We start from the raw sequence: 24,845 nt of genomic DNA on the forward strand, positions 1-24,845 counted from the left end.
ATAATAATGATAAACAATTTGCATGTTTGTCAGACCCTAATGTTTCAGATCAGCAAACTAATTTAAATGCTAGTTATAGATTATAAACACACCGTTCAGATTTTAAATAAAGATGTTATCATTAAGGAAGAACAACATAGCCCTGTGTGAAGAAAAATAGTTCAGATGTACCAGTTTGGAAAAGGTTATAAAACCATTTCTAAGGCCATGGGACTTCAGCAAACCACAGTGAGAGCCATTATCTACAAATGGCAAAAACATCGAACAGTGGAGAATTCCTTCCCAGCAGTGGCCGGTCGACCAAAATTAGAGTGCAGCGACAACTCAACCAAGAGGTCACAAAAGACCCCCACAACAACATCCAAAGGACTGCAGGCCTCACTTGCCTCAGTTAAGGTGAATGTAGAGAGACATAACAATAACTGTTTGCATGGCAGAGTTCTAAGATGAAAACCACCACTGAGCTGCACAAACATAAAGGCTCAGCTTTGCCAGAAAATATCTTGATGATTTCCAAGACTTTTGGGGAAAAAATACTCTGTGGACTAATGAGACAATAGTTGAAAAACTTGGAAGGTGTGTGTCCCATTATGTGTGGCATAAAAGTATCACTACATTTCAGAAAAAGAACATCATACCAACATTAAAATGTGATGGTGGTTGTGTATGTATTGAGCTGTTTTGTTGCTTCAGGAACAATCCTGCACATTGTGCTGTGATAATTGCAACTATGAATTCCGCTGTGTGGATATAAGTTCATTTCAATTAATCTTTATTAATATAGAGCTTTTAAAATGTAGAAAGCAGCTTAACATAGAGGTTCTAATACATTGAAACTGTGTCAGTAGAGTTTTCAGAGCTGAGTTTAGTTGAGATTCCAGTTTAAATTTTACTGCTGAAAGTCCAAATACTGAAGAGCAAATCCATCGATGCACAGCTCCACAAGTCCCAAACAACCTGGAGAATGTCCGACCATTTGTTAGGGAGCTCAAGCTGAACCAAAATTGGGTTTCGCAGCAGGACAATGATTCAAAGCACATCAGCAAGTCCACTTCTGAATGGGTGAAGAAAAACAAAAAGACTTTGGAGTGACCTAGTCAACATCCTGACCTGAATCCTATTGGGAAGCTGTGGCATGACCACTGGCTGAATTACAACAATTGTGCAAAGATGAGCTGGCCAAATTCCCGCACAGTGCTATAATAGACTCGAAAACACTTGATTGCAGTTTTTGCTGCTAAGAGTGACCCACGTCTTCACACAGGGCTATGTAGATTTGCATTTTGTTTTCACTTAATAATACAAACCATCATTTAGAAAATGCATAATGTGTTTTCTGCAACTGATATTTACAGTTGTTTCCTGATCTTCATGATGAATTTTACGAAGTGTGACAAATGTGCAAAATTAAGATAATCAGTAAGAGAGCAAAGATTTGTTCACACCATTGTATATATACACACATTTTCTAGGCAAAAAAAGTCAGTACCATGGGGTAGTTTATTAAGATTTTACGAAGTCAACAGATCCACTGACTTCACAGATTCTTTATAGTTATACACACTTAATAGATAATATATACAGCTTTCTGACAGGAAGCTTGCACTTCTGACTGTTGTGAACAAGCTCAGTAATGTTTGTCGAGGCCCTAATGATCAGACTTTTATTATTTAATCATAACCCTGGCATATTGCCAGGAAAAGGCAGGCACACATACACATTACACAAAAAGCTCCTCCAAGCATTGGCAAAGCTAACCCGACAGTAGTTTTTAAAACAGTTGCAGTCAAAAACTATTACAGCTGAAGAAGTTTACAGTCTTAAATAGGTCACAGGACATTTTTTATAGTAAATTTTTAATGTGACATAAATCCCCTTTTCAGCACAGGTCAGTTACTATCACAGTTTTAAAAAAAAAAGGTAAAGCTGAGAAGGAGAGTGGGGGAGAGGGAGAAATACTGCCTCTAACCACACGATTAGTCTAATTGTGGTATGAGTGCATTAAAACCCTATTCACCATTCACAACTGCATGCAAAAAACTGCTTAAATATATATTATTTTGAGCTCATAATAGACTACAACAAACAGGTCATTTTATACCTGCATTCTAATTCACAAATAATTGCGAGATGGTTTGTTGTCTGCAATAACAATGTATGCTAATGTGGATAATAACTGAAACAATGTGCAAATGTTAACTTATATTTTAAATATATGAATTGGATTTACATATTTAAATTAGAAATTAGATCTGCTTACTGCTCGTTAGAGTATACTATGTTTGTCAGAGAAGCAAGTGATTAAGCTATACCTGTCAACATTGGCATACAAAAATATATGCCCCAAACAACCGTTACAAGTATGGGGAGGAAAATAACCTCAAATGATAGAATACATAATAAAAATTAGAAAAATGAAAATAAAATAAAAAGTTTAGCCTAATGAAATTAATTTCCTGATCACATCATTGTTATCGTACGTGTAAAGAGGTTAAAAGTGTGTTCAGTTTTTGCTTGAATTATTCATCGATTTCTTTGCGCACCAATAGAAGGAAGCCTGCGTACCACTTGTGGTACCACTAGTCTAAACAAACAAATAAACAGACAAACACATTAAAGCACCTTTGGTGTATACCTGTTGTATGTAAAACCAAACGGAAAATCAGGAGTGTATGATGCAATTACCCTGACAACACATGACACGGTCTGTCACTAGTTCATTTTCCTTCAGCTTAGTTCCTTTATTTATCAGGGGTGACAACAGCAGAATGAACCACCAACTTATCTAGCAAATGTTGAACGTAACGGATGCCCTTCCAGCTGAAACCCATCACTGGGAAACACCCATACACTCTTGCATTCACACACGCACTCATACACTATGGCCAATTTAGTTCATTTAATTCAGCCATAGCACATGTTTTTGGACTTGTGGGGAAAACCGGAGAACCCGGAGGAAATACACGTGAACACAGGGAGAACATGCAAACTCCACACAGAAATGCCAACTGATGCAGCTGGGGCTTGAATCAGCCACCTTCTTGCTGTGAGGCGACAGTGCCAACCACTGAGCCACTGTGCTATCCCATTAAGCTAGTTAAAAATGCTTATTTCTCAGGATTGAAACATTATTTGAAATAGTTGGTATAATGCAAGTAGACAATTCAGCTAAAAATATAACATTGTTCTAGTGGGTTTCGGATAGTTTGATGAAAAATTTGAAATTGTGCATTTGTAGATTAATGAATGCTGAAAGTGTCCTCTGATAAGTCTGTAATCTTTTTTGTCAGTCCATCAGTCTGATTGAGCGTGGCAACCCTTCCCGAAGCCTGGAGAATGTGTGCCGATGGGCGTTCGTCCAGCAGAAAGAGGATCCAGAGCACTCTGAGCATCACGACCATGCCATCTTTCTCACCCGCCAAGGCTTCGGCCCCACCGGCATGCAAGGTTTGACCTTTCGGTGCTTCATGCTTTCAAACATTTTGTCCTTGCTACATCCTATGACATTTTCCATACACAAAACTATAACCTAAATATTTTCATACTGTGAAAAAGGTCAGTCTTTGTCTCATTTCATTAATACCTCTTACACAAGGTTTCTGTGAACATCTCATTGATGTTTTTAAGGAAATCCAGTATGCTCCTCTTAAGACAGATTGTGGACGTGTGAAGTGGTTCACAGCAATGGAAAAGGATAGAATCGAGATATGAAAGCGTACTTACATAAGCACATACTGAAAAAAAAGAAAAGATTTTGTTGTCTAAGGCTTGAGGCGCCCGCTGAAGCAGCAGTCCTCTCAGAGCATATCTCCTTCAGCACTGACAAAGTTCACGCAGTCCACATTTAACATCTATTCAACCTGACAAGAAATCCCAAGCTTTTTCCAGAGAAGAGCACTGATCTCAGCATGAAGTGTTTATGCTGTCACTGCTTCTCTCACATTCCCCCTTATCATGCCACAGTATATACTCACGGTCCTTGTTAATCATCCGAGAAGAGCTCTTTGGCCTCTCCACAAGCTATATAGCATTCGATGTCTGGCAGGAGAGATATTGAGCTAATCAGAGAAAATGCGCTTTATTGGCTTATTGACATCATTTAAGAATGTTGCTTTGGAGCTGGGATCTCGACTGAAACACCTGACACATTTGGTTTGGTTTTTACCAAAGAATTGTTTCATTCATAACTATTCATGGAGTATGTGGTGGAAAAACATAGTCAAAGTCCTTGTGGTCTTTTATTAGCCACAATATACTGTTTCTTATTGAAGATAGCACTGCAAGAATCTTTTTTTTTTCCATTCACACTTTTTGCTTTCAAGCAGTGCTACTGGCTTTGATTTATAATGCACTTTTTGTGCTAGTTCTAGTTGAAATTTTGAAGTAAAAATGATCTTTTTTCAGGCATGATTTACTCAAAAAGAGACATTTATTTTTAAATTAATACTGCTCTAAATTTAAGAAATACTTAAGCCACGGTGTTGTCCCTTCTCCGGCATGCAAAAGTAACTCCAGTAATGGTTCAGGATTTTAAAAAGTTTATATTCAGCATTTGTTTTTACCTCTGTGACAGTCTTATGTGCTCACGAACGCGCAGATCGAGTGCACATTAATGTGAGGCGCACGTCCACGCTCTAACGGCAGATCTGCATGAATGGCTGCAGATGTACAAATCTACTTTTGCTGACAGACAGCTTAAGCTACTTATCAGAATTATAGGAAATGTTGGCCCAACAATATTCAATTGGATGAACATCTTTTAGTCCTATGCCTTACCCAGAATATAAAAATACGTATAAATAAATTTAGATATTTACTTTAATTATTACTATTGGAATGTGAAAAGACTTTCAACCAGCACAACAAAACATGTTTTTAAAGACAATCATCTACTGCACCTTTAAAGTATGTTCTACAGTTTGAGTTTATTTAATATGAATGCTGGGCCCAAGCGGTTAAATGAGCATTGCAGCCCCTTACTGAATAATTTAGGAGAATTAAAATCTTTAAAATTGACATTTTAAACCTTAAATCGATGCAATACTGTTATTGATATTTACGCCATTTTTACCAAACTTTTAGATTAACATTTAAGAACAGTAGCACCAGTGTCTCCTGTTTTTAACACATGGTGGCATCAGCACCTGATTCGGCACAATAAATGATGTATATGTTGTCATCTGTAAGAATTGTAACAGCCTCTTAGTTAATAAAATTGCACATATTGATAAAAACCTCACTACTTCAGCGAACAGTATGGTTTCTATGCAATTTGCAATGTGATATAATAGCCTAATGAAAGTTAGTTAAGCCAAGAGCACAACTAATGTGACAAAAAAAAAAAGTTATTATATTGCATTGCTCCTTAATGCTGGTTTGCACTTTTGGCACATTCAACAGTGTTTCTAAACAGACTGCCAATGCTAGTCAGTGGGAAATTGGAAGTGGCACCAGCACAAATTTGTCATGCCAAAAACAAAAAAACAAAACAAAATTAAAGCTGCAAGCAGCGATGATAGGGACCTCGCACCCGGGCTCACCGCCGCCCGGTGACCTTACGATGACAGAGAACAGCGAACAATAATAATATAAGCCGATATATATATAAAAAACCTAAGAAAAATACAGATTTATGCCAAACTTCCTCCTGTCAGCAGGTGGCGCTATACCTGTGACTCAAGATTGGCATGTAGATGTCTTCAGGAGAGGAATTTAATCAGCCATGTGAAGTTTCAGGCACATGGGACATTTTGTGGCTGAGTTATAAGCCAAACTACCTTTTGCCAGCAGGTGGCGTTATGACTGACTCAATATTGTTATGTGGATGTGTTCAGGATCGGACTTTTATCAACCATGTGAAGTTTCAGGCAGATCAGAGATTGTGTGGAGATTGTATTATAAGACAAACTACATTCTGCCAGCAGGTGGCGCTATGAAAGACTCAATATTATTATGTAGATGTGCTCAGGAGAGGACTTTCATCAACCATGTGACATTTTAGACAGATCGGACATTGTGTGGCCGAGTTACAAGCCAAACTACCTTCTGCCAGCAGATGGCGCTATTACTGACTCAATATTGTTATGTAGATGTGTTCAGGAGAGGACTTTTATCAATCATGTGAAGTTTCAGGCAGATCAGACATTGTGTGGTTCAGTTATAATAACTTCCTGTTCCATGGCGAAGCGTTGAGGTTTGTCATGCCACCACAGATACGCCCCTCTGCAAAAACTCTAGATCTTCACAATATATCATCGCTAGAGCTTTCAGATGACACCACTCTATTTTGGCGCTGATACGGGAAAGTTTGTGGTAGAAGTTTGTTATAGTGTCAAACATGTCATTTCCTGTGGCCAGCAGGTGGCGCTATAACTGTAATTGGATATCGGCACGTAAACCTGGTTAGGTCAGGACTGTTATTAAATGTGTGAATTTTGAGGCAGATCGAATATTGCATGCCAGAGTTATAAAGACTTCCTGTTTGGTGGCGAATCATCAAAGTTTACGAGGCCGCCATGGACACACCCATCGATGAAAACTCTAAAGCTTCGCAATTTATTATCACCAAGGCTTTAAGATGACAAAACCCAATTTTGGTGTTGATTGGATAAAATCCCTAGGAGGAGTTCGTTAAAATACAACGCCTGGAAATGGCAAAAATGCCACTTTTTCGCCGCAGGAAGTTAATAATATCTGACTTCCTGTTGGGTTCGAGATATGGCTCCAGGAGACTTTTTCGTATGTTTTGGCATGTTTGAGGTGTGTGCCAATTTTCGTGCATGTGCGTGATTCGTAGCTCGGGGGCTCATCCGTTTAATTTTTCTAGGTGGCGCTGTCGAGTCATTTTGCCACGCCCACTTTAATATTGTTATGTGGATGTGTTCAAGAGATGACGTTTATCAACCATGTGAAGTTTCAGGCAGATCGGACATTGTGTGGTTGAGTTATCAGGACTTCCTGTTCCATGGCGAAGCGTTGAGGTTTGTCATACCGCCACGGACACGCCCCTCTGCGAAAACTTTAGATCTTCACAATATATCATCGCTAGAGCTTTCAGATAACACCACCCAATTTTGGTGCTGATACGATAAAATTTGTGGGAGGAGTTTATTACTCCGTAAATTATGTCATTTCCTGTGGCCAGCAGGTGGCGCTGTAACTGTATCTGGATATTGGCATGTAAACGTGTTCAGGTCAGGACGCTTATCAAGCGTGTGAATTTTGAGGCAGATCGGATAATGCATGCCTGAGTTATAACGACTTCCTGTTTTGTGGCGAATTGCAAAGTTTGCGAGGCCGCCACGGACACGCCCATCGACGAAAACTCTAAAGCTTCGCAATTTAACATCGCCAAGGCCTTTAGATGACAAAACCCAATTTTGGTGTCGATCGGATAAAATCCCTAGGAGGAGTTCGTTAAAATACAACGCCTGGAAATGGCAAAAACGCCACTTTTTCGCCGCAGGAAGTTAAAAATATCCGACTTCCTGTTGGGTTTGAGATATGGCTCCAAGAGACTTTTTCGTATGTTTTGGCATGTTTGAGGTGTGTGCCAATTTTCGTGCATGTGCGTGATTCGTATATCGGGGGCTCGTCCGATTAATTTTTCTAGGTGGCGCTGTCGAGTCATTTTGCCACGCCCACTTCCGAAGCCCTTAACAAACGTAAATTTTCGCCACTTCTGAGGCGTGTGCAAAGTTGCGTGAGTTTTCGGGCATGTTTAGCCCCTCAAAACCGCGATTCATTCCGCGGAAGAAGAAGAAGAAGAAGAAGAAGAAGAAGAAGAATTAAAGCTGCAAGCAGCGATGAAAGGGACCTCGCACCCGGGCTCACCGCCGCCCGGTGACGTTACGATGACAGAGAACAGCGAACAATAATAATTTAAGCCGATATATAAAAAAAAATCTAAGAAAATCACAGATTTATGCCAAACCTCCTCCTGTCAGCAGGTGGCGCTATAACTGTGACTTAAGATTGGCATGTAGATGTCTTAAGGAGAGGAATCTTATCAACCATGTGAAGTTTCAGGCACATGGAACATTGTGTGGCTGACTTATAAGCCAAACTACCTTCTGCCAGCAGGTGGCGTTATGACTGACTTAATATTGTTATGTGGATGTGTTCAGGAGCGGACTTTTATCAACCATGTGAAGTTTCAGGCAGATCAGAGATTGTGTGGAGATTGTGTTATAAGACAAACTACATTCTGCCAGCAGGTGGCGCTATGACTGACTCAGTATTGTTATGTAGATGTGTTCAGGAGAGGACTTTTATCAATCATGTGAAGTTTCAGGCAGATCAGACATTGTGTGGTTGAGTTATAAGGCATTCCTGTTCCATGGCGAAGCGTTGAGGTTTGTCATGCCACCACAGACACGCCCCTCTGCAAAAACTCTAGATCTTTACAATATATCATCGCTAGAGCTTTCAGATGACACCACTCTATTTTGGTGTTGATACGGGAAAGTTTGTGGGAGGAGTTTGTTACAGTGTCAAACATGTAATTTCCTGTGGCCAGCAGGTGACGCTATAACTGTAACTGGATATCGGCACGTAAACCTCATCAGGTCAGGACTGTTATTAAATGTGTGAATTTTGAGGCAGATCGAATATTGCATGCCAGAGTTATAAAGACTTCCTGTTTTGTGGCGAATCATCAAAGTTTGCGAGGCCGCCACGGACACGCCCATCGATGAAAACTCTAAAGCTTCGCAATTTAACATCACCAAGGCTTTAAGATGACAAAACCCAATTTTGGTGTTTATCAGATAAGATCCCTAGGAGGAGTTCGTTAAAATACAACGTCTGAAAATGGCAAAAGCGCCACTTTTTCGCCACAGGAAGTTAAAAATATCCGACTTCCTGTTGGGTTTGAGATATAGCTCCAAGGGACTTTTTCATATTTTTTGCCATGTTTGAGGTGTGTGCCAATTTTTGTGCATGTGCGTGATTCGTAGATCGGGGGCTCGTCCGTTTAATTTTTCTAGGTGGCGCTGTCGAGTCATTTTGCCACGCGCACTTCAATATTGTTATGTGGATGTGTTCAAGAGATGACGTTTATCAACCATGTGAAGTTTCAGGCTGATCGACATTGTGTGGTTGTGTTATAAGGACTTCCTGTTCCATGGTGAAGCGTTGAGGTTTGTCATACCGCCATGGACACGCCCCTCTGCGAAAACTCTAGATCTTCACAATATATCATCGCTAGAGCTTTCAGATAACACCACTCAATTTTGGTGTTGATACGATAAAATTTGTGGGAGGAGTTTGTAACTCCGTAAATCATGTCATTTCCTGTGGCCAGCAGGTGGCGCTATAACTATATCTGGATATTGGCATGTAAACGTGTTCAGGTCAGGACGCTTATCAAGCGTGTGAATTTTGAGGCAGATCGGACAATGCATGCCTGAGTTATAACGACTTCCTCTTTTGTGGCGAATCGTCAAAGTTTGCGAGGCCGCCACGGACACGCCCATCGATGAAAACTCTAAAGCTTCGCAATTTAACATCGCCAAGGCCTTTAGATGACAAAACCCAATTTTGGTGTCGATCGGATAAAATCCCTAGGAGGAGTTTGTTAAAATACAACGCCTGGAAATGGCAAAAACGCCACTTTTTCGCCGCAGGAAGTTAAAAATATCCGACTTCCTGTTGGGTTTGAGATATGGCTCCAAGAGACTTTTTCGTATGTTTTGGCATGTTTGAGGTGTGTGCCAATTTTCGTGCATGTGCGTGATTCGTGGATCGGGGGCTCGTCCGTTTAATTTTTCTAGGTGGCGCTGTCGAGTCATTTTGCCACGCCCACTTCCAAAGCCCATAACAAACGTAAATTTTCGCCACTTCTGAGGCGTGTGCAAAGTTGCGTGAGTTTTCGGGCATGTTTAGCCCCTCAAAACCGCGATTCATTTCGCAGGAGAATAATAATAATAATAATAATAAACGGAGCAATTCCAATAGGGCCTACGCACCGTTTCGGTGCTCGGTCCCTAATTAAAGCTGCAAGCAGCGATGATAGGGACCTCGCACCCGGGCTCACCGCCGCCCGGTGGCCTCAGGATGACAGAGAACATCGAACAGTAATAATTTAAGCCGATATATTTAAAAAATCGGAGAAAATCACAGATTTATGCCAAACTTTCTCCTCTCAGCAGGTGGCGCTATGACTGTGACTTAAGATTGGCATGTAGATGTCACCAGGAGATGAATCTTATCAACCATGTGAAGTTTCAGGCAGATCGAACATTGTTTAGCTGAGTTATAAGCCAAACTGCCTTTTGTCAGCAGGTGGCGCTACGACAGACTCAATTATGTTATGGGGATGTGTTCAGGAGAGGAATTTAATCAACCATTTGAAGTTTCAGGCAGATCGGACTTTGTGTGGTTGATTTATAATGCAAACTACCATCTGCCAGCAGGTGGCGCTATAACTGTGACTTAAGATTGGCATGTAGATGCCTTCAGTAATGGAATTTAATCAACCATGTGAAGTTTCAGGCAGATCAGATGTTGTTTGGCTGAGTTATAAGCCTATCTACCTTCTGCCAGCAGGTGGCGTTATGACTGACTCATTACTGTTTTGGGGATGTGTTCAGAAGAGGACTTTTATGAGCCATGTGAAGTTTCAGGCTGATCTGACTTTGTGTGGTTGAGATATAAGGGCTTCCTGTTCCAGGGCGAAGTGTTGAGGTTTGTCATGCCGCCACGGACACACCCCTCTGCAAAAACTCTAGATCTTGACAATATATCATCACTTAAGCTTTCAGATAACAACCCACCAAACTTGGTGCTGATACAAAAAAAATAGTGGGAGGAGTTTATTACTCTGTAAATCATGACATTTCCTTTGGCCAGCAGGTGGCGCTATAACTGTATCTGGATATTGGCATGTAAACGTGTTCTGGTCTGGACTCTTATTAAACATGTGAATTTTGAGGCAGATCGGATAATGCATGCCTAAGTTATAATGACTTCCGGTTTGTGGCGAATCGTCAAAGTTTGCGGGGCCGCCACGGACACGCCCATCGACAAAAACTATAAAGCTCCGCAATTTAACATCGCCAAGGCCTTTAGATGACAAAACCCAATTTTGGTGTCGATAGCATAAAATCCCTAGGAGGAGTTCGTTAAGATACAACGCCTGGAAATGGCAAAAATGCCACTTATTTGCAGCAGGAAGTTAAAAATATCCGACTTCCTGTTGGGTTTGAGATATGGCTCCAAGAGACTTTTTCGTATGTTTTGGCGTGTTAGAGGTGTGTGCCAATTTTCGCGCATTTGCATGATTCGTAGATCAGGGGCTCGACCGTTTAATTTTTCTAGGTGGCGCTGTCGAGTCATTTTGCCACGCCCACTTCAATATTGTTATGTGGATGTGTTCAAGAGATGACGTATATCAACCATATGAAGTTTCAGGCTGATCACACTTTGTGTGGTTGAGTTATGAGGACTTCCTGTTCCATGGCGAAGCGTTGCGTTTTGTCATGCCGCCACGGACACGCCCCTCTGCAAAAACTCTAGATCTTTACAATATATCACCGATAGAGCTTTCAGATGACACCACTCAAATTTGGTGCTGATACCATAAAATTTGTGGGAGGAGTTTGTTACAGTGTAAAACATGTCATTTCCTGTGGCCAGTAGGTGGCGCTATAACTGTATCTGGATATTGGCATGTAAACGTGTTCAGGTCAGGACTCTTATCAAGCGTGTGAATTTTGAGGCAGATCGGATTATGCATGCCTAAGTTATAACGACTTCCTGTTTTGTGGCGAATTGTCAAAGTTTGCGAGGCCGCCACGGACACGCCCATCGACGAAAACTCTAAAGCTTCGCAATTTAACATCGCCAAGGCCTTTAGATGACAAAAGCCAATTTTGGTGTCGATCGGATAAAATCCCTAGGAGGAGTTCGTTAAAGTACAACGCCTGGAAATGGCAAAAACGCCACTTTTTCGCCGCAGGAAGTCAAAAATATCCGACTTCCTGTTGGGTTTGAGATATGGCTCCAAGAGACTTTTTCGTATGTTTTGGCGTGTTTAAGGTGTGTGCCAATTTTCGTGCATGTGTGTGATTCGTGGATCGGGGGCTCGTCCGTTTAATTTTTCTAGGTGGCGCTGTCGAGTCATTTTGCCACGCCCACTTCCGAGACCCATATCAACCTGCTATTTACACCGGGTTTGGTGTGTGTGCAAATTTTCATGAGTTTTCGGGCATGTTTAGACCCTCAAAAGTGCCCCGATAGGGGGCGGAATAATAATAATAATATTAAAGCTGCAAGCAGCGATGATAGGGACCTCGCACCCGGGCTCACCGCCGCCTGGTGGCCTCAGGATGACAGAGAACAGCGAACAATATTAATTTAAGCCGATGTATATAAAGAACCCGAGAAAATTACAAATTTATGTCAAACATCTTCCTGTCACCAGGTGGCGCTGTGACTGTGACTCAAGATTGGCATGTAGATGCCTTCAGTAGAGGAATCTTATCCACCATGTGAATTTTCAGCCAGTACGGACATTGTTCGGCTGAGTTATATTTAATTTCCTGTTGCCAGCAGGTGGCGCTATGACTGTGACTCCATATTGGCATGTAGATGTCTTCAGGAGAGGAATTTAATCAACCTTGTAAAGTTTCAGGCAGATCAGACATTGTGTGGCTGAGTTATAAGCCAAACTACCTTCTGCCAGCAGGTGGCGCTATGAGAGACTCAATATAATTATGTAGATGTGCACGGGAGAGTACTTTGATCAACCATGTGAAGTTTCAGGCTGATTGGATATTGTGTGGTTGAGTTATAATGCAAACTACCTTCTGCCAGCAGGTGGCGCTATAACTGTGACTCAAGATTGGCATGTAGATGCCTTCAGTAGAAGAATTTAATCAACCATGTGAAGTTTCAGGCAGGTCAGACATTTTGTGGCTAAGTTATGAGCCAAACTACCTTCTGCCAGCAGGTGGCGCTATGACTGACTCAATATTGTTATGTGGATGTGTTCAAGAGAGGAATTTTATCAACCATGTGAAGTTTCAGGCAGATCGGACATTGTGTGGTTATAAGTCATTGTAATGACTTCCGGTTTTGTGGCGAATCGTCAAGGTTTGCGAAGCCGCCACGGACACGCCCATCAACGAAAACTCTAAAGCTTCGCAATTTAACATCGCCAAGGCCTTTAGATGACAAAACCCAATTTTGGTGTTGATCGGATAAAATCCCTAGGAGGAGTTCGTTAAGATACAACGCCTGGAAATGGCAAAAATGCCACTTTTTTGCAGCAGGAAGTTAAAAATATCCGACTTCCTGTTGGGTTTGAGATATGACTCCAAGAGACTTTTTCGTATGTTTTGGCGTGTTTGAGGTGTGTGCCAATTTTCGTGCATGTGCGTGATTCGTAGATCAGGGGCTCGTCCGTTTAATTTTTATAGGTGGCGCTGTCGAGTCATTTTGCCACGCCCACTTCAATATTGTTATGTGGATGTGATCAGGGGAGGACTTTTATCCACTATATGAAGTTTCAGGCTGATCGGACTTTGTGTGGTTGAGTTATAAAGCCTTCCTGTTCCATGGCGAAGCAGTGAGGTTTGTCATGCCGCCACGGACACGCCCCTCTCCGAAAACTCTAGATCTTCACAATATATCATCGCTAGAGCTTTTAGATAACACTACCCAATTTTGGTGCTGATGCGATAAAATTTGTGGGAGGAGTTTGTTACTCTGTAAAAACATGTCATTTCCTGTGGCCAGCAGGTGGCGCTGTAACTGTATCTGGATATTGGCATGTAAACGTGTTCAGGTCAGGACTGTTATTAAACGTGTGAAATTTGAGGCAGATCGGATGATGCATGCCTGAGTTAAAACGTCTTCCTGTTTTGTGGCGAAACGTCAAACTTTGCGAGGCCGCCACGTACACGCCCATCGACGAAAACTCTAAAGCTTCGCAATTTAACATCGCCAAGGCCTTTAGATGACAAATGCCAATTTTGGTGTCGATCGGATAAAATCCCTAGGAGGAGTTCGTTAAAGTACAAGGCCTGGAAATGGCAAAAACGCCACTTTTTCGCCGCAGGAAGTCAAAAATATCCGACTTCCTGTTGGGTTTGAGATATGGCTCCAAGAGACTTTTTCGTATGTTTTGGCATGTTTGAGGTGTGTACCAATTTTCGTGCATGTGCGTGATTCGTAGATCGGGGGCTCGTCCGTTTAATTTTTCTAGGTGGCGCTGTCGAGTCATTTTGCCACACCCACTTCCGAGACCCATAATAAACGTAAATTTTCGCCACTTCTGAGGCGTGTGCAAAGTTGCGTGAGTTTTCGGGCATGTTTAGCCCCTCTAAATCGCGATTCATTGGAGAGAAGAATAATAATAATAATAATTAAAGCTGCAAGCAGCGATGATAGGGACCTCGCACCCGGGCTCACCGCCGCCCGGTGGCCTCAGGATGACAGAGAACAGCGAACAGTAATAATTTAAGCCGATATATTTAAAAAATCTGAGAAAATCACAAATTTAAGCCAAACTTCCTCCTCTCAGCAGGTGGCGCTATGACTGTGACTCAAGATTGGCATGTAGATGTCACCAGGAGAGGAATCTTATCAACCATGTGAAGTTTCAGGCAGATCGAACATTGTTTAGCTGAGTTATAAGCCAAACTGCCTTTTGTCAGCAGGTGGCGCTATGACAGACACAATGTTGTTATGTAGATGTGTTCAGGAGAGGACTTTTATCAACCATGTGAACTTTCAGGCAGATCGGACTTTGTGTGGTTGAGTTATAATGCAAACTAACATCTGCCAGCAGGTGGCGCTATAACTGTGACTTAAGATTGGCATGTAGATGCCTTCAGTAATGGAGTTTAATCAACCATGTGAAGTTTCAGGCAGATCGGATGTTGTTTGGCTGAGTTATAAGCCTATCTACCTTCTGCCAGCAGGTGGCGTTATGACTGACTCTATACTGTTTTGGGGATGTGTTCAGAAGAGGACTTTTATGAGCCATGTGAAGTTTCAGGCTGATCTGACTTTGTGTGGTTGAGTTATAAGGACTTCCTGTTCCACGGCGAAGCGTTGAGGTTTGTCATGCCGCCACGGACACGCCCCTCTGCAAAAACTCTAGATCTTAACAATATATCACCGATAGAGCTTTCAGATGACACCACTCAAATTTGGTGCTGATACGAAAAAATTTGTGGGAGGAGTTTGTTACAGTGTAAAACATGTCATTTCCTGTGGCCAGTAGGTGGCGCTATTTCTGTATCTGGATATTGGCATGTAAACGTGTTCAGGTCAGGACACTTATCAAACGTGTGAATTTTGAGGCAGATCGGGTAATGCATGCCTGAGTTATGACGACTTCCTGTTTTGTGGCGAATCGTCAAAGTTTGCGAGGCCGCCACGGACACGCCCATCGACGAAAACTCTAAAGCTTCGCAATTTAACATCGCCAAGGCCTTTAGATGACAAAACCCAATTTTGGTGTCGATCGGATAAAATCCCTAGGAGGAGTTCGTTAAAATACAACGCCTGGAAATGGCAAAAATGCCACTTTTTCGCGGCAGGAAGTCAAAAATATCCGACTTCCTGTTGGGTTTGAGATATGGCTCCAAGAGACTTTTTCGTATGTTTTGGCATGTTTAAGGTGTTTGCCAATTTTCGTGCATGTGCGTGATTCGTAGCTCAGGGGCTCGTCCATTTAATTATTCTAGGTGGCGCTGTCGAGTCATTTTGCCACGCCCACTTCAATATTGTTATGTGGATGTGTTCAAGAGATGACGTTTATCAACCATGTGAAGTTTCAGGCAGATCGGACATTGTGTGGTTGAGTTATAAGGACTTCCTGTTCCATGGCGAAGCGTTGAGGTTTGTCATACCGCCACGGACACGCCCCTCTGCGAAAACTCTAGATCTTCACAATATATTATCGCTAGAGCTTTCAGATAACACTACCCAATTTTGGTGTTGATACAAAAAAATTTGTGGGAGGAGTTTATTACTCCGTAAATCATGTCATTTCCTGTGGCCAGCAGGTGGCGCTATATTTATATCTGGATATTGGCATGTAAACGTGTTCAGGTCAGGATGCTTATCAAGCGTGTGAATTTTGAGGCAGATCGGATAATGCATGCCTGAGTTATAACGACTTCCTGTTTTGTGGCGAATCATCAAAGTTTGCAAGGGCGCCACAGACACGCCCATCGACGAAAACTCTAAAGCTTCGCAATTTAACATCGCCAAGGCCTTTAGATGACAAAACCCAATTTTGGTGTTGATCGGATAAAATCTCTAGGAGGAGTTCGTTAAAATACAACGCCTGGAAATGGCAAAAACGCCACTTTTTCGCCGCAGGAAGTTAAAAATATCCGACTTCCTGTTGGGTTTGAGATATGGCTCCAAGAGACTTTTTCGTATGTTTTGGCATGTTTGAGGTGTGTGCCAATTTTTGTGCATGTGCGTGATTCGTGTATCGGGGGCTCGTCCGTTTAATTTTTCTAGGTGGCGCTGTCGAGTCATTTTGCCACGCCCACTTCCGAGACCCATATCAACCTGCTATTTACACCGCGTTTGGTGTGTGTGCAAATTTTCATGAGTTTTCGGGCATGTTTAGACCCTCAAAAGTGCCCCGATAGGGGGCGGAATAATAATAATAATAATAATAATAATAAAAAACGGAGCAATTCCAATAGGGCCTACGCACCGTTTCGGTGCTCGGTCCCTAATTAAAGCTGCAAGCAGCGATGATAGGGACCTCGCACCCGGGCTCACCGCCGCCCGGTGACCTTACGATGACAGAGAACAGCGAACAATAATAATTTAAGCCAATATATAAAAAAAGATCTAAGAAAATCACAGATTTATGCCAAACTTCCTCCTGTCAGCAGGTGGCGCTATAACTGTGACTTAAGATTGGCATGTAGATGTCTTCCGGAGAGGAATGTTATCAACCATGTGAAGTTTCAGGCACATGGGACATTGTGTGGCTGAGTTATAAGCCAAACTACCTTCTGCCAGCAGGTGGCGTTATGACTGACTCAATATTGTTATGTGGATGTGTTCAGGAGCGGACTTTTATCAATCATGTGAAGTTTCAGGCAGATCAGAGACTGTGTGGAGATTGTGTTTTAAGACAAACTACATTCTGCCAGCAGGTGGCGCTATGAAAGACTCAATATTATTATGTAGATGTGTTTAGGAGAGGACTTTTATCAACCATGTGACATTTTAGGCAGATCTGACATTGTGTGGCCGAGTTACAAGCCAAAATTTCTTCTGCCAGCAGGTGGCGCTATGACTGACTCAATATTGTTATGTGGATGTGTTCAGAAGAGGACTTTCATCAACCATGTGAAGTTTCAGGCAGATCGGACATTGTGTGGCCGAGTTACAAGCCAAACTACCTTCTGCCAGCAGGTGGCGCTATGACTGACTCAATATTGTTATGTAGATGTGTTCAGGAGAGGACTTTTATCAATCATGTGAAGTTTCAGGCAGATCAGACATTGTGTGGTTGAGTTATAATAACTTCCTGTTCCATGGCGAAGCGTTGAGGTTTGTCATGCCACCACAGACACGCCCCTCTGCAAAAACTCTAGATCTTCACAATATATCATCGCTAGAGCTTTCAGATGACACCACTCTATTTTGGTGCTGATACGGGAAAGTTTGTGGAAGGAGTTTGTTACAGTGTCAAACATGTCATTTCGTGTGGCCAGCAGGTGGCGCTATAACTGTATCTGGATATTGGCTTGTAAACTTGTTCAGGTCAGGACTCTTATCAAACCTGTAAATTTTGAGGCAGATCGGATAATGCATGCTTGAGTTATAAAGACTTCCTGTTTTGTGGCGAATCATCAAAGTTTGCGAGGCCGCCATGGACACGCCCATCGATGAAAACTCTAAAGCTTCGCAATTTAACATCACCAAGGCTTTAAGATGACAAAACCCATTTTTGGTGTTTATCAGATAAAATCCCTAGGAGGAGTTCGTTAAAATACAACGCCTGGAAATGGCAAAAATGCCACTTTTTCGCCGCAGGAAGTTAAAAATATCCTACTTCCTGTTGGGTTTGAGTTATGGCACCAAGAGACTTTTTCGTATATTTTGGCATGTTTGAGGTGTGTGCCAATTTTCGTGCATGTGCGTGATTCGTAGATCGAGGGCTCGTCCGTTTAAGTTTTCTAGGTGGCGCTGTCGAGTCATTTTGCCACACCCACTTCAATAATTTCATGGGCATGTGTTCAAGAGAGGACTTTTATCAACCATGTGAAGTTTCAGGCAGATCGGACATTGTGTGGTTGAGTTATAAGGACTTCCTGTTCCATGGCGAAGCGTTGAGCCTTGTCATGACGCCACGGACACACCCCTCTGCAAAAACTCTAAATCTTCACAATATATCATCGCTAGAGCTTTCAGATAACACCACTCAAATTTGGTGCTGATACGATAAAATTTGTGGCAGTTAGTTTGGTTCATTGTAAAACATGTCATTTCCTGTGGCCAGCAGGTGGCGCTATAACTATATCTGGATATTGGCATGTAAACGTGTTCAGGTCAGGACTCTTATTAAACGTGTGAATTTTGAGGCAGATCGGGTGATGCATGCCTGAGTTATAACGACTTCCTGTTTTGTGGCGAATCATCAAAGTTTGCAAGGCCGCCACGGACACGCCCATCAATGAAAACTCTAAAGCTTCGCAATTTAACATCGCCAAGGCCTTTAGATGATAAAACCCAATTTTGGTGTCGATCGGATAAAATCCCTAGGAGGAGTTCGTTAAAATACAACGCCTGGAAATGGCAAAAACGCCACTTTTTCGCCGCAGGAAGTCAAAAATATCCGACTTCCTGTTGGGTTTGAGATATGGCTCCAAGAGACTTTTTCGTATGTTTTGGTGTGTTTGAGGTGTGTGCCAATTTTCGTGCATGTGCGTGATTCATATATCGGGGGCTCGTCCGTTTAATTTTTCTAGGTGGCGCTGTCGAGTCATTTTGCCACGCCCACTTCCGAAGCCCATAACAAACGTAAATTTTCGCCACTTTTGAGGCGTGTGCAAAGTTTCGTGAGTTTTCGGGCATGTTTAGCCCCTCTAAACCGCGATTCATTCCGCGGAAGAAGAAGAAGAAGAAGAAGAATAATAATAAACAGAGCAATTCCAATAGGGCCTACGCACCGTTTCGGTGCTCGGTCCCTAATTAAAGCTGCAAGCAGCGATGATAGGGACCTCGCACCCGGGCTCACCGCCGCCCGGTGACCTTACGATGACAGAGAACAGCGAACAATAATAATTTAAGCCAATATATAAAAAAAAAATCTAAGAAAATCACAAATTTATGCCAAACTTCCTCCTGTCAGCAGGTGGCGCTATAACTGTGACTTAAGATTGGCATGTAGATGTCTTCCGGAGAGGAATCTTATCAACCATGTGAAGTTTCAGGCACATGGGACATTGTGTGGCTGAGTTATAAGCCAAACTACCTTCTGCCAGCAGGTGGCGTTATGACTGACTCAATATTGTTATGTGGATGTGTTCAGGAGCGGACTTTTATCAACCATGTGAAGTTTCAGGCAGATCAGAGATTGTGTGGAGATTGTGTTTTAAGACAAACTACATTCTGCCAGCAGGTGGCGCTATGAAAGACTCAATATTATTATGTAGATGTGTTTAGGAGAGGACTTTCATCAACCATGTGACATTTTAGGCAGATCTGACATTGTGTGGCCAAGTTACAAGCCAAAATTCCTTCTGCCAGCAGGTGGCGCTATTACTCTGACTCAATATTATTATGTAGATGTGCTCAAGAGAGGACATTCATCAACCATGTGAAGTTTCAGGCAGATCGGACATTGTGTGGCTGAGTTATAAGCCAAACTACCTTCTGCCAGCAGGTGGCGCTATGACTGACTCAATATTGTTATGTGGATGTGTTCAGGAAATGACGTTTATCAACCATGTAAAGTTTCAGGCAGATCGGACATTGTGTGGTTGAGTTATAAGGACTTCCTTTTCCATGGCGAAGCGTTGAGGTTTGTCATGCTGCCACGGACACGCCCCTCTGCAAAAACTCTAGATCTTCACAATATATCATCGCTAGAGCTTTCAGATAACACTACCCAATTTTGGTGCTGATACGATAAAATTTGTGAGAGGAGTTTGTTACAGTGTAAAACATGTCATTTCCGGTGGCCAGCAGGTGGCGCTATAACTGTAACTGGATATCGGCATGTAAACGTGTTCAGGTCAGGACTCTTATCAAACGTGTGAATTTTGAGGCAGATCGGATAATGCATGTCTGAGTTATAGTGACTTCCTGTTTTGTGGCGAGTCGTCAAAGTTTGCGAGGCCGCCACGGACACGCCCATCGACGAAAACTCTAAAGCTTCGCAATTTAACATCGCCAAGGCCTTTAGATGACAAAACCCAATTTTGGTGTCGATCGGATAAAATCCCTAGGAGGAGTTCGTTAAAATACAACGCCTGGAAATGGCAAAAACGCCACTTTTTCGCCGCAGGAAGTTAAAAATATCCGACTTCCTGTTGGGTTTGAGATATGGCTCTAAGAGACTTTTTCGTATGTTTTGGTGTGTTTGAGGTGTGTGCCAATTTTCATGCATGTGCGTGATTCGTGGATCGGGGGCTCGTCGATTTAATTTTTCTAGGTGGCGCTGTTGAGTCATTTTGCCACGCCCACTTCAGAAGCCCATAACAAACGTAAATTTTCGCCACTTATGAGGCGTGTGCAAAGTTTCGTGAGTTTTCGGGCATGTTTAGCCCCTCAAAACTGCGATTCATTCCGCGGAAGAAGTCGGAAGAATAATAATAATAAACGGAGCAATTCCAATAGGGCCTTGCACCGTTCGGTGCTCGGTCCCTAATAATAATAATAAACGGAGCAATTCCAATAGGGCCTACGCACCGTTTCGGTGCTCGGTCCCTAAATAATAATAATAATAATAATAATAATAATAATAATAAAAAACGGAGCAATTCCAATAGGGCCTACGCACCGTTTCGGTGCTCGGTCCCTAATAATAAACAGAGCAATTCCAATAGGGCCTACGCACCGTTTCGGTGCTCGGTCCCTAAAAACATTTAGTCACCATTTAGTCTGAGGCCATGGGGTTTATAAAACTTACTAAACAGTGAATACAATGTTGTATGCTAGACAGGAAAGACAGATGTATCAGTGTTGTGTCAGCTGATAAATATGTAAAGGAATCAAAAAAGGGTTAGAGATTCCTTCATAACCATACAGGATTTGCTTCAAAATCATGTTTCCATAACTGTAGGAAGTTTAATATATACAAAATAATGATGATGATATTAATAATAATATTAATAATAACCATAATAACAATAATAATAATAATAATAATAATAATAATAATAATAATAATAATAATAATAATAATTCTGTAAAAACACATCTTAATAGTTGGTAATCATGGAACATTATTTCTTGCACATGACCAAACATCTTGTTAAAACACTTGGAGCTTCAATGAGAATGTATATTTTGGGCTGGATGCTTGGCCATTTCGTATTATCCAATATTCATTGAGATGGTGCAATGGACCTGTCAGATGAACGCCGCTCACTTTAACGTTAATATTGCTGAATCACTTTGCTTATCACAGGGTGACGAGCTGTTATAATTCGCTGAAAGCATTATGTAAATAATATATATAATATGTAATAAATATAACTTATTTGTAAGACTACAACAAACTCTGTACCGCATCGGATGTCACTGTAAATGCTAGCGCTCCCGTTTTTTTGTCTGCCAACTCCCTCCGCGCGCATCCTGAATGTTTACAAACATAGTAAATTGTCTATTGGTTATATACATTTTTGTACAAGAGCCTGATATTAAGCTGCCAGTACATTTTCAGTGTTTTGCAGTCTTAATTATACATTTCTTGCACAACGTGCTGTTATAATCTTTTAAAATGTCACTCTGTTGAGCTGCTAAGTTGAATGTTGAAATTCAAAGTCTGGTAATTACTATATATATATATATATATATATATATATATATATATATATATATATATATATATATATATATATATATATATATATATATATATATGAGCAATTCCATGAAAATGTCAACCTTGCCATGAAAAGAAAAATGTTTTCACCAAAATAGCGAAACCGTTTCTACATTTTTTGCGCAGGCAAGTGTTTTACAGTACTTTAAAAATACTTAAAATTATCAATGTTTTCAAACTATTATATTTGATTTACTAAAGTCAAACAAATGTCAATTTCACATCCGTCACATCCATAACGAAAAAGTGTCACATCCATAACAAAGCTTTTCCCTCAAAAATGCAAAAATGTCAAAATAAAATAAAATCAATCAGTTTTGTTCTATAAAGATCCAACTCTTATCCTTTTGTTGAGCATTATTTATTTTGGGTTGTGCAGTTTAATTCACAGAATTTTTGCTAAATGTTGTATACTGTAAACTCGCAGACTTTTTTTGTCACATCCATAACGCTTGATTATTTTCCTCATTTAAAGTATAAAAATGTTCACAGATTGAATTTTTTTGATCCCATAACTCTGTGGTTAGTTGTTTTGGAAAATATAAACAGATGCTTCAATATAATGTTAACGTATACTTTCTCTGCGAATTTATGTTTTGAATTTTTACTGCAAATGTCACATCCATAACGCTGGAATCAGCCATATATATATTTCTACAGTGTATGGGGAATGTTATCGCACTTAAAACAAATGAAAACAAAAATCTTTTTTGACAAACAATTGACATTACCTAAAAAATCAACCTATGCTCATTCTGGAAATGTAGCCCTACATGAATTTCTTTAGATCGCGAATTATGTCGACAGGATTCAAGTCCAGCGAAGAACAGTTTCAGAAAGCAGGTAAGACAAAAACAAAAGGCAAAAAAAAAAAAACATTTGATCAACAAGTGTGAGAATGTGGTAAAATCTGAAAACCTGGTACAAAACTGGGGACTTTTCTATATTGCTTTTCAAAACACTGTCTGTTGTGTAGAGAAGAGGGTAGGCACTGGCCAATTGGTGCTTTTTAAAACACTATTGGTGGGGTGTAGGGAAGGGGAGGGTGGGGTTTTTGGTCAGTCAGTCAGTCAGTCAGTCAGTCAGTCAGTCAGTCAATTGACAGAAGCCTCTGGTGGATTTATGCAAGAAGAGCTGACGCAAATTGCACTTGCAAGAGAAATTTGAGATATCAAATATGTATAAAGTGGCCTCTGGGGAATTCGTAAAAACAAAAACTGCAAAAAAAAAAAAAAAAACTCCTGGGACGTGTTTCCTGAATGAGCCTAGGTTGCAAAAAATGTAAATGAAATCGCATTTACACATTACTCATTTTTGATTGACACATTTATTATTGATTCTTGACTGAAAGCCACATTGTCAGTTAGTTCAAGCAATTGCATAGTTCACTGTATTACACCTACAACAAAGTGGCTGTCTTTGTCCAACACAACAGAATATTATGTACTGACAGATATTAGGTTGACATTATTTTGGCACTTTCTGACACCTTTGTATGAAAGACATTTGCTTCCCTCCATCTCTAATCCTCTTTAAAATATGAATTTGAATCATTAGGAAAAACAGGCCATTTCATGTCATTAGTAAGAGAAAGAAATAACTCTTTGCAGAGTTGTCAGCATCACTCAACTCAAAGCATTATAATTACACCAAGCAGCAAGCTGTCAGAATACAGAATCACTTGGGCAAGTTATGACAGAATAAATAAACCCGAATAACTCTTTCATCCTCTCTGTCTGTCTCTGTCACTCACTCACTCTCAGGATATGCCCCTGTCACCGGGATGTGCCACCCTGTCCGCAGCTGCACCCTCAATCATGAAGACGGCTTCTCTTCTGCTTTTGTTGTAGCCCATGAGACAGGACATGTGTAGGTTTTTAAACATGACCAGGCTCTTTTCAGCCTTTATACACTGATGTTAGCCCTCAAAAAGTGTTTTATGTTGGTACACTCTGTTCCATATGTGTGGTTTTGCATTTTAATTCAAAATAGATTTGTTCTGGTTATAAACCTTGCATAATTCATGTTTTTAAATAAGTTCTCATGGTCAATATGCTGTATTGCAAACACTTAAGGTAAGGCCACTATTCAGAGAAATAAAACAAGACACAAAATCTGGATGTCTCACATGAGTGAACTTGCACATCTTTTAAAGATGTGATAAAGACAGAGACATCAGGATACTTGATAGATAATACTTTGTACTTACTATCCTACTTGCATGCTCAAAATTTTTTTTTTGATCTCATGGTTAGATTCAGCATTCAGTCCTGCTTCTGACAACAGAAGCTTATAATCTGTGGACATCTAAACATCTACAAAAGGGTTTTATGATAAAAAAAAAAAAAACTCACCACCTACACATAGATTATCCATGGAGTCAACCTCCTTATCTTCTTTTCAGTATGGAAACAATTGTTCAATACTTTACCCTTTGCAACAGCTGTTTTTATCTATTTTTCTCTCTCTATTTCTCTTTCTCTCTTTCAAATGCTTTATTCAGTGTGCACATGACAACGGCTGGTAAACCATTATTATTCTGTATCTGGCCACGGTCCTGCTGACAGACATCCATTCAGTTTGGTATTACCACTGACAAAAATAACATTTGATTTAATTCAAAGCGAGATGTCAGGACCTCTGAGATTGTAATTTTCTGGCTGGCAGCCACAAAGAATTGATTTCCTCTTAAGCCTTTGTCCTTCCTGTTTCCATACTAGTCCCTGCACAAACTTCAGCATCTGTTTGACATTTGTAATGCAAGAATAGGCGTTATTATTAAATTAAGGATACCTTATTTATA

At 40.9% G+C, this 24,845-nt stretch overlaps 1 protein-coding gene across 5 annotated transcripts in view; it reads left to right on the forward strand.

The window, feature by feature from the left end:
- The window catches only part of adamts3 (ADAM metallopeptidase with thrombospondin type 1 motif, 3), a 214,793-nt gene that overhangs the window by 94,304 nt on the left and 95,644 nt on the right, over window positions 1–24,845 (forward strand). For all 5 annotated transcript variants that reach the window (NM_001287096.1, XM_087251131.1, XM_087251134.1 and 2 more), the window contains 2 exon segments: window positions 3,291–3,447; window positions 23,806–23,911. In NM_001287096.1, coding sequence (NP_001274025.1) covers window positions 3,291–3,447; window positions 23,806–23,911 — 263 coding nt within the window.

This window comes from Danio rerio, chromosome 5 (assembly GCF_052040795.2).
Source record: "Danio rerio strain M-AB ecotype USA chromosome 5, GRCz13ab, whole genome shotgun sequence".
NCBI classification, from domain to species: Eukaryota; Metazoa; Chordata; class Actinopteri; order Cypriniformes; family Danionidae; genus Danio; species Danio rerio.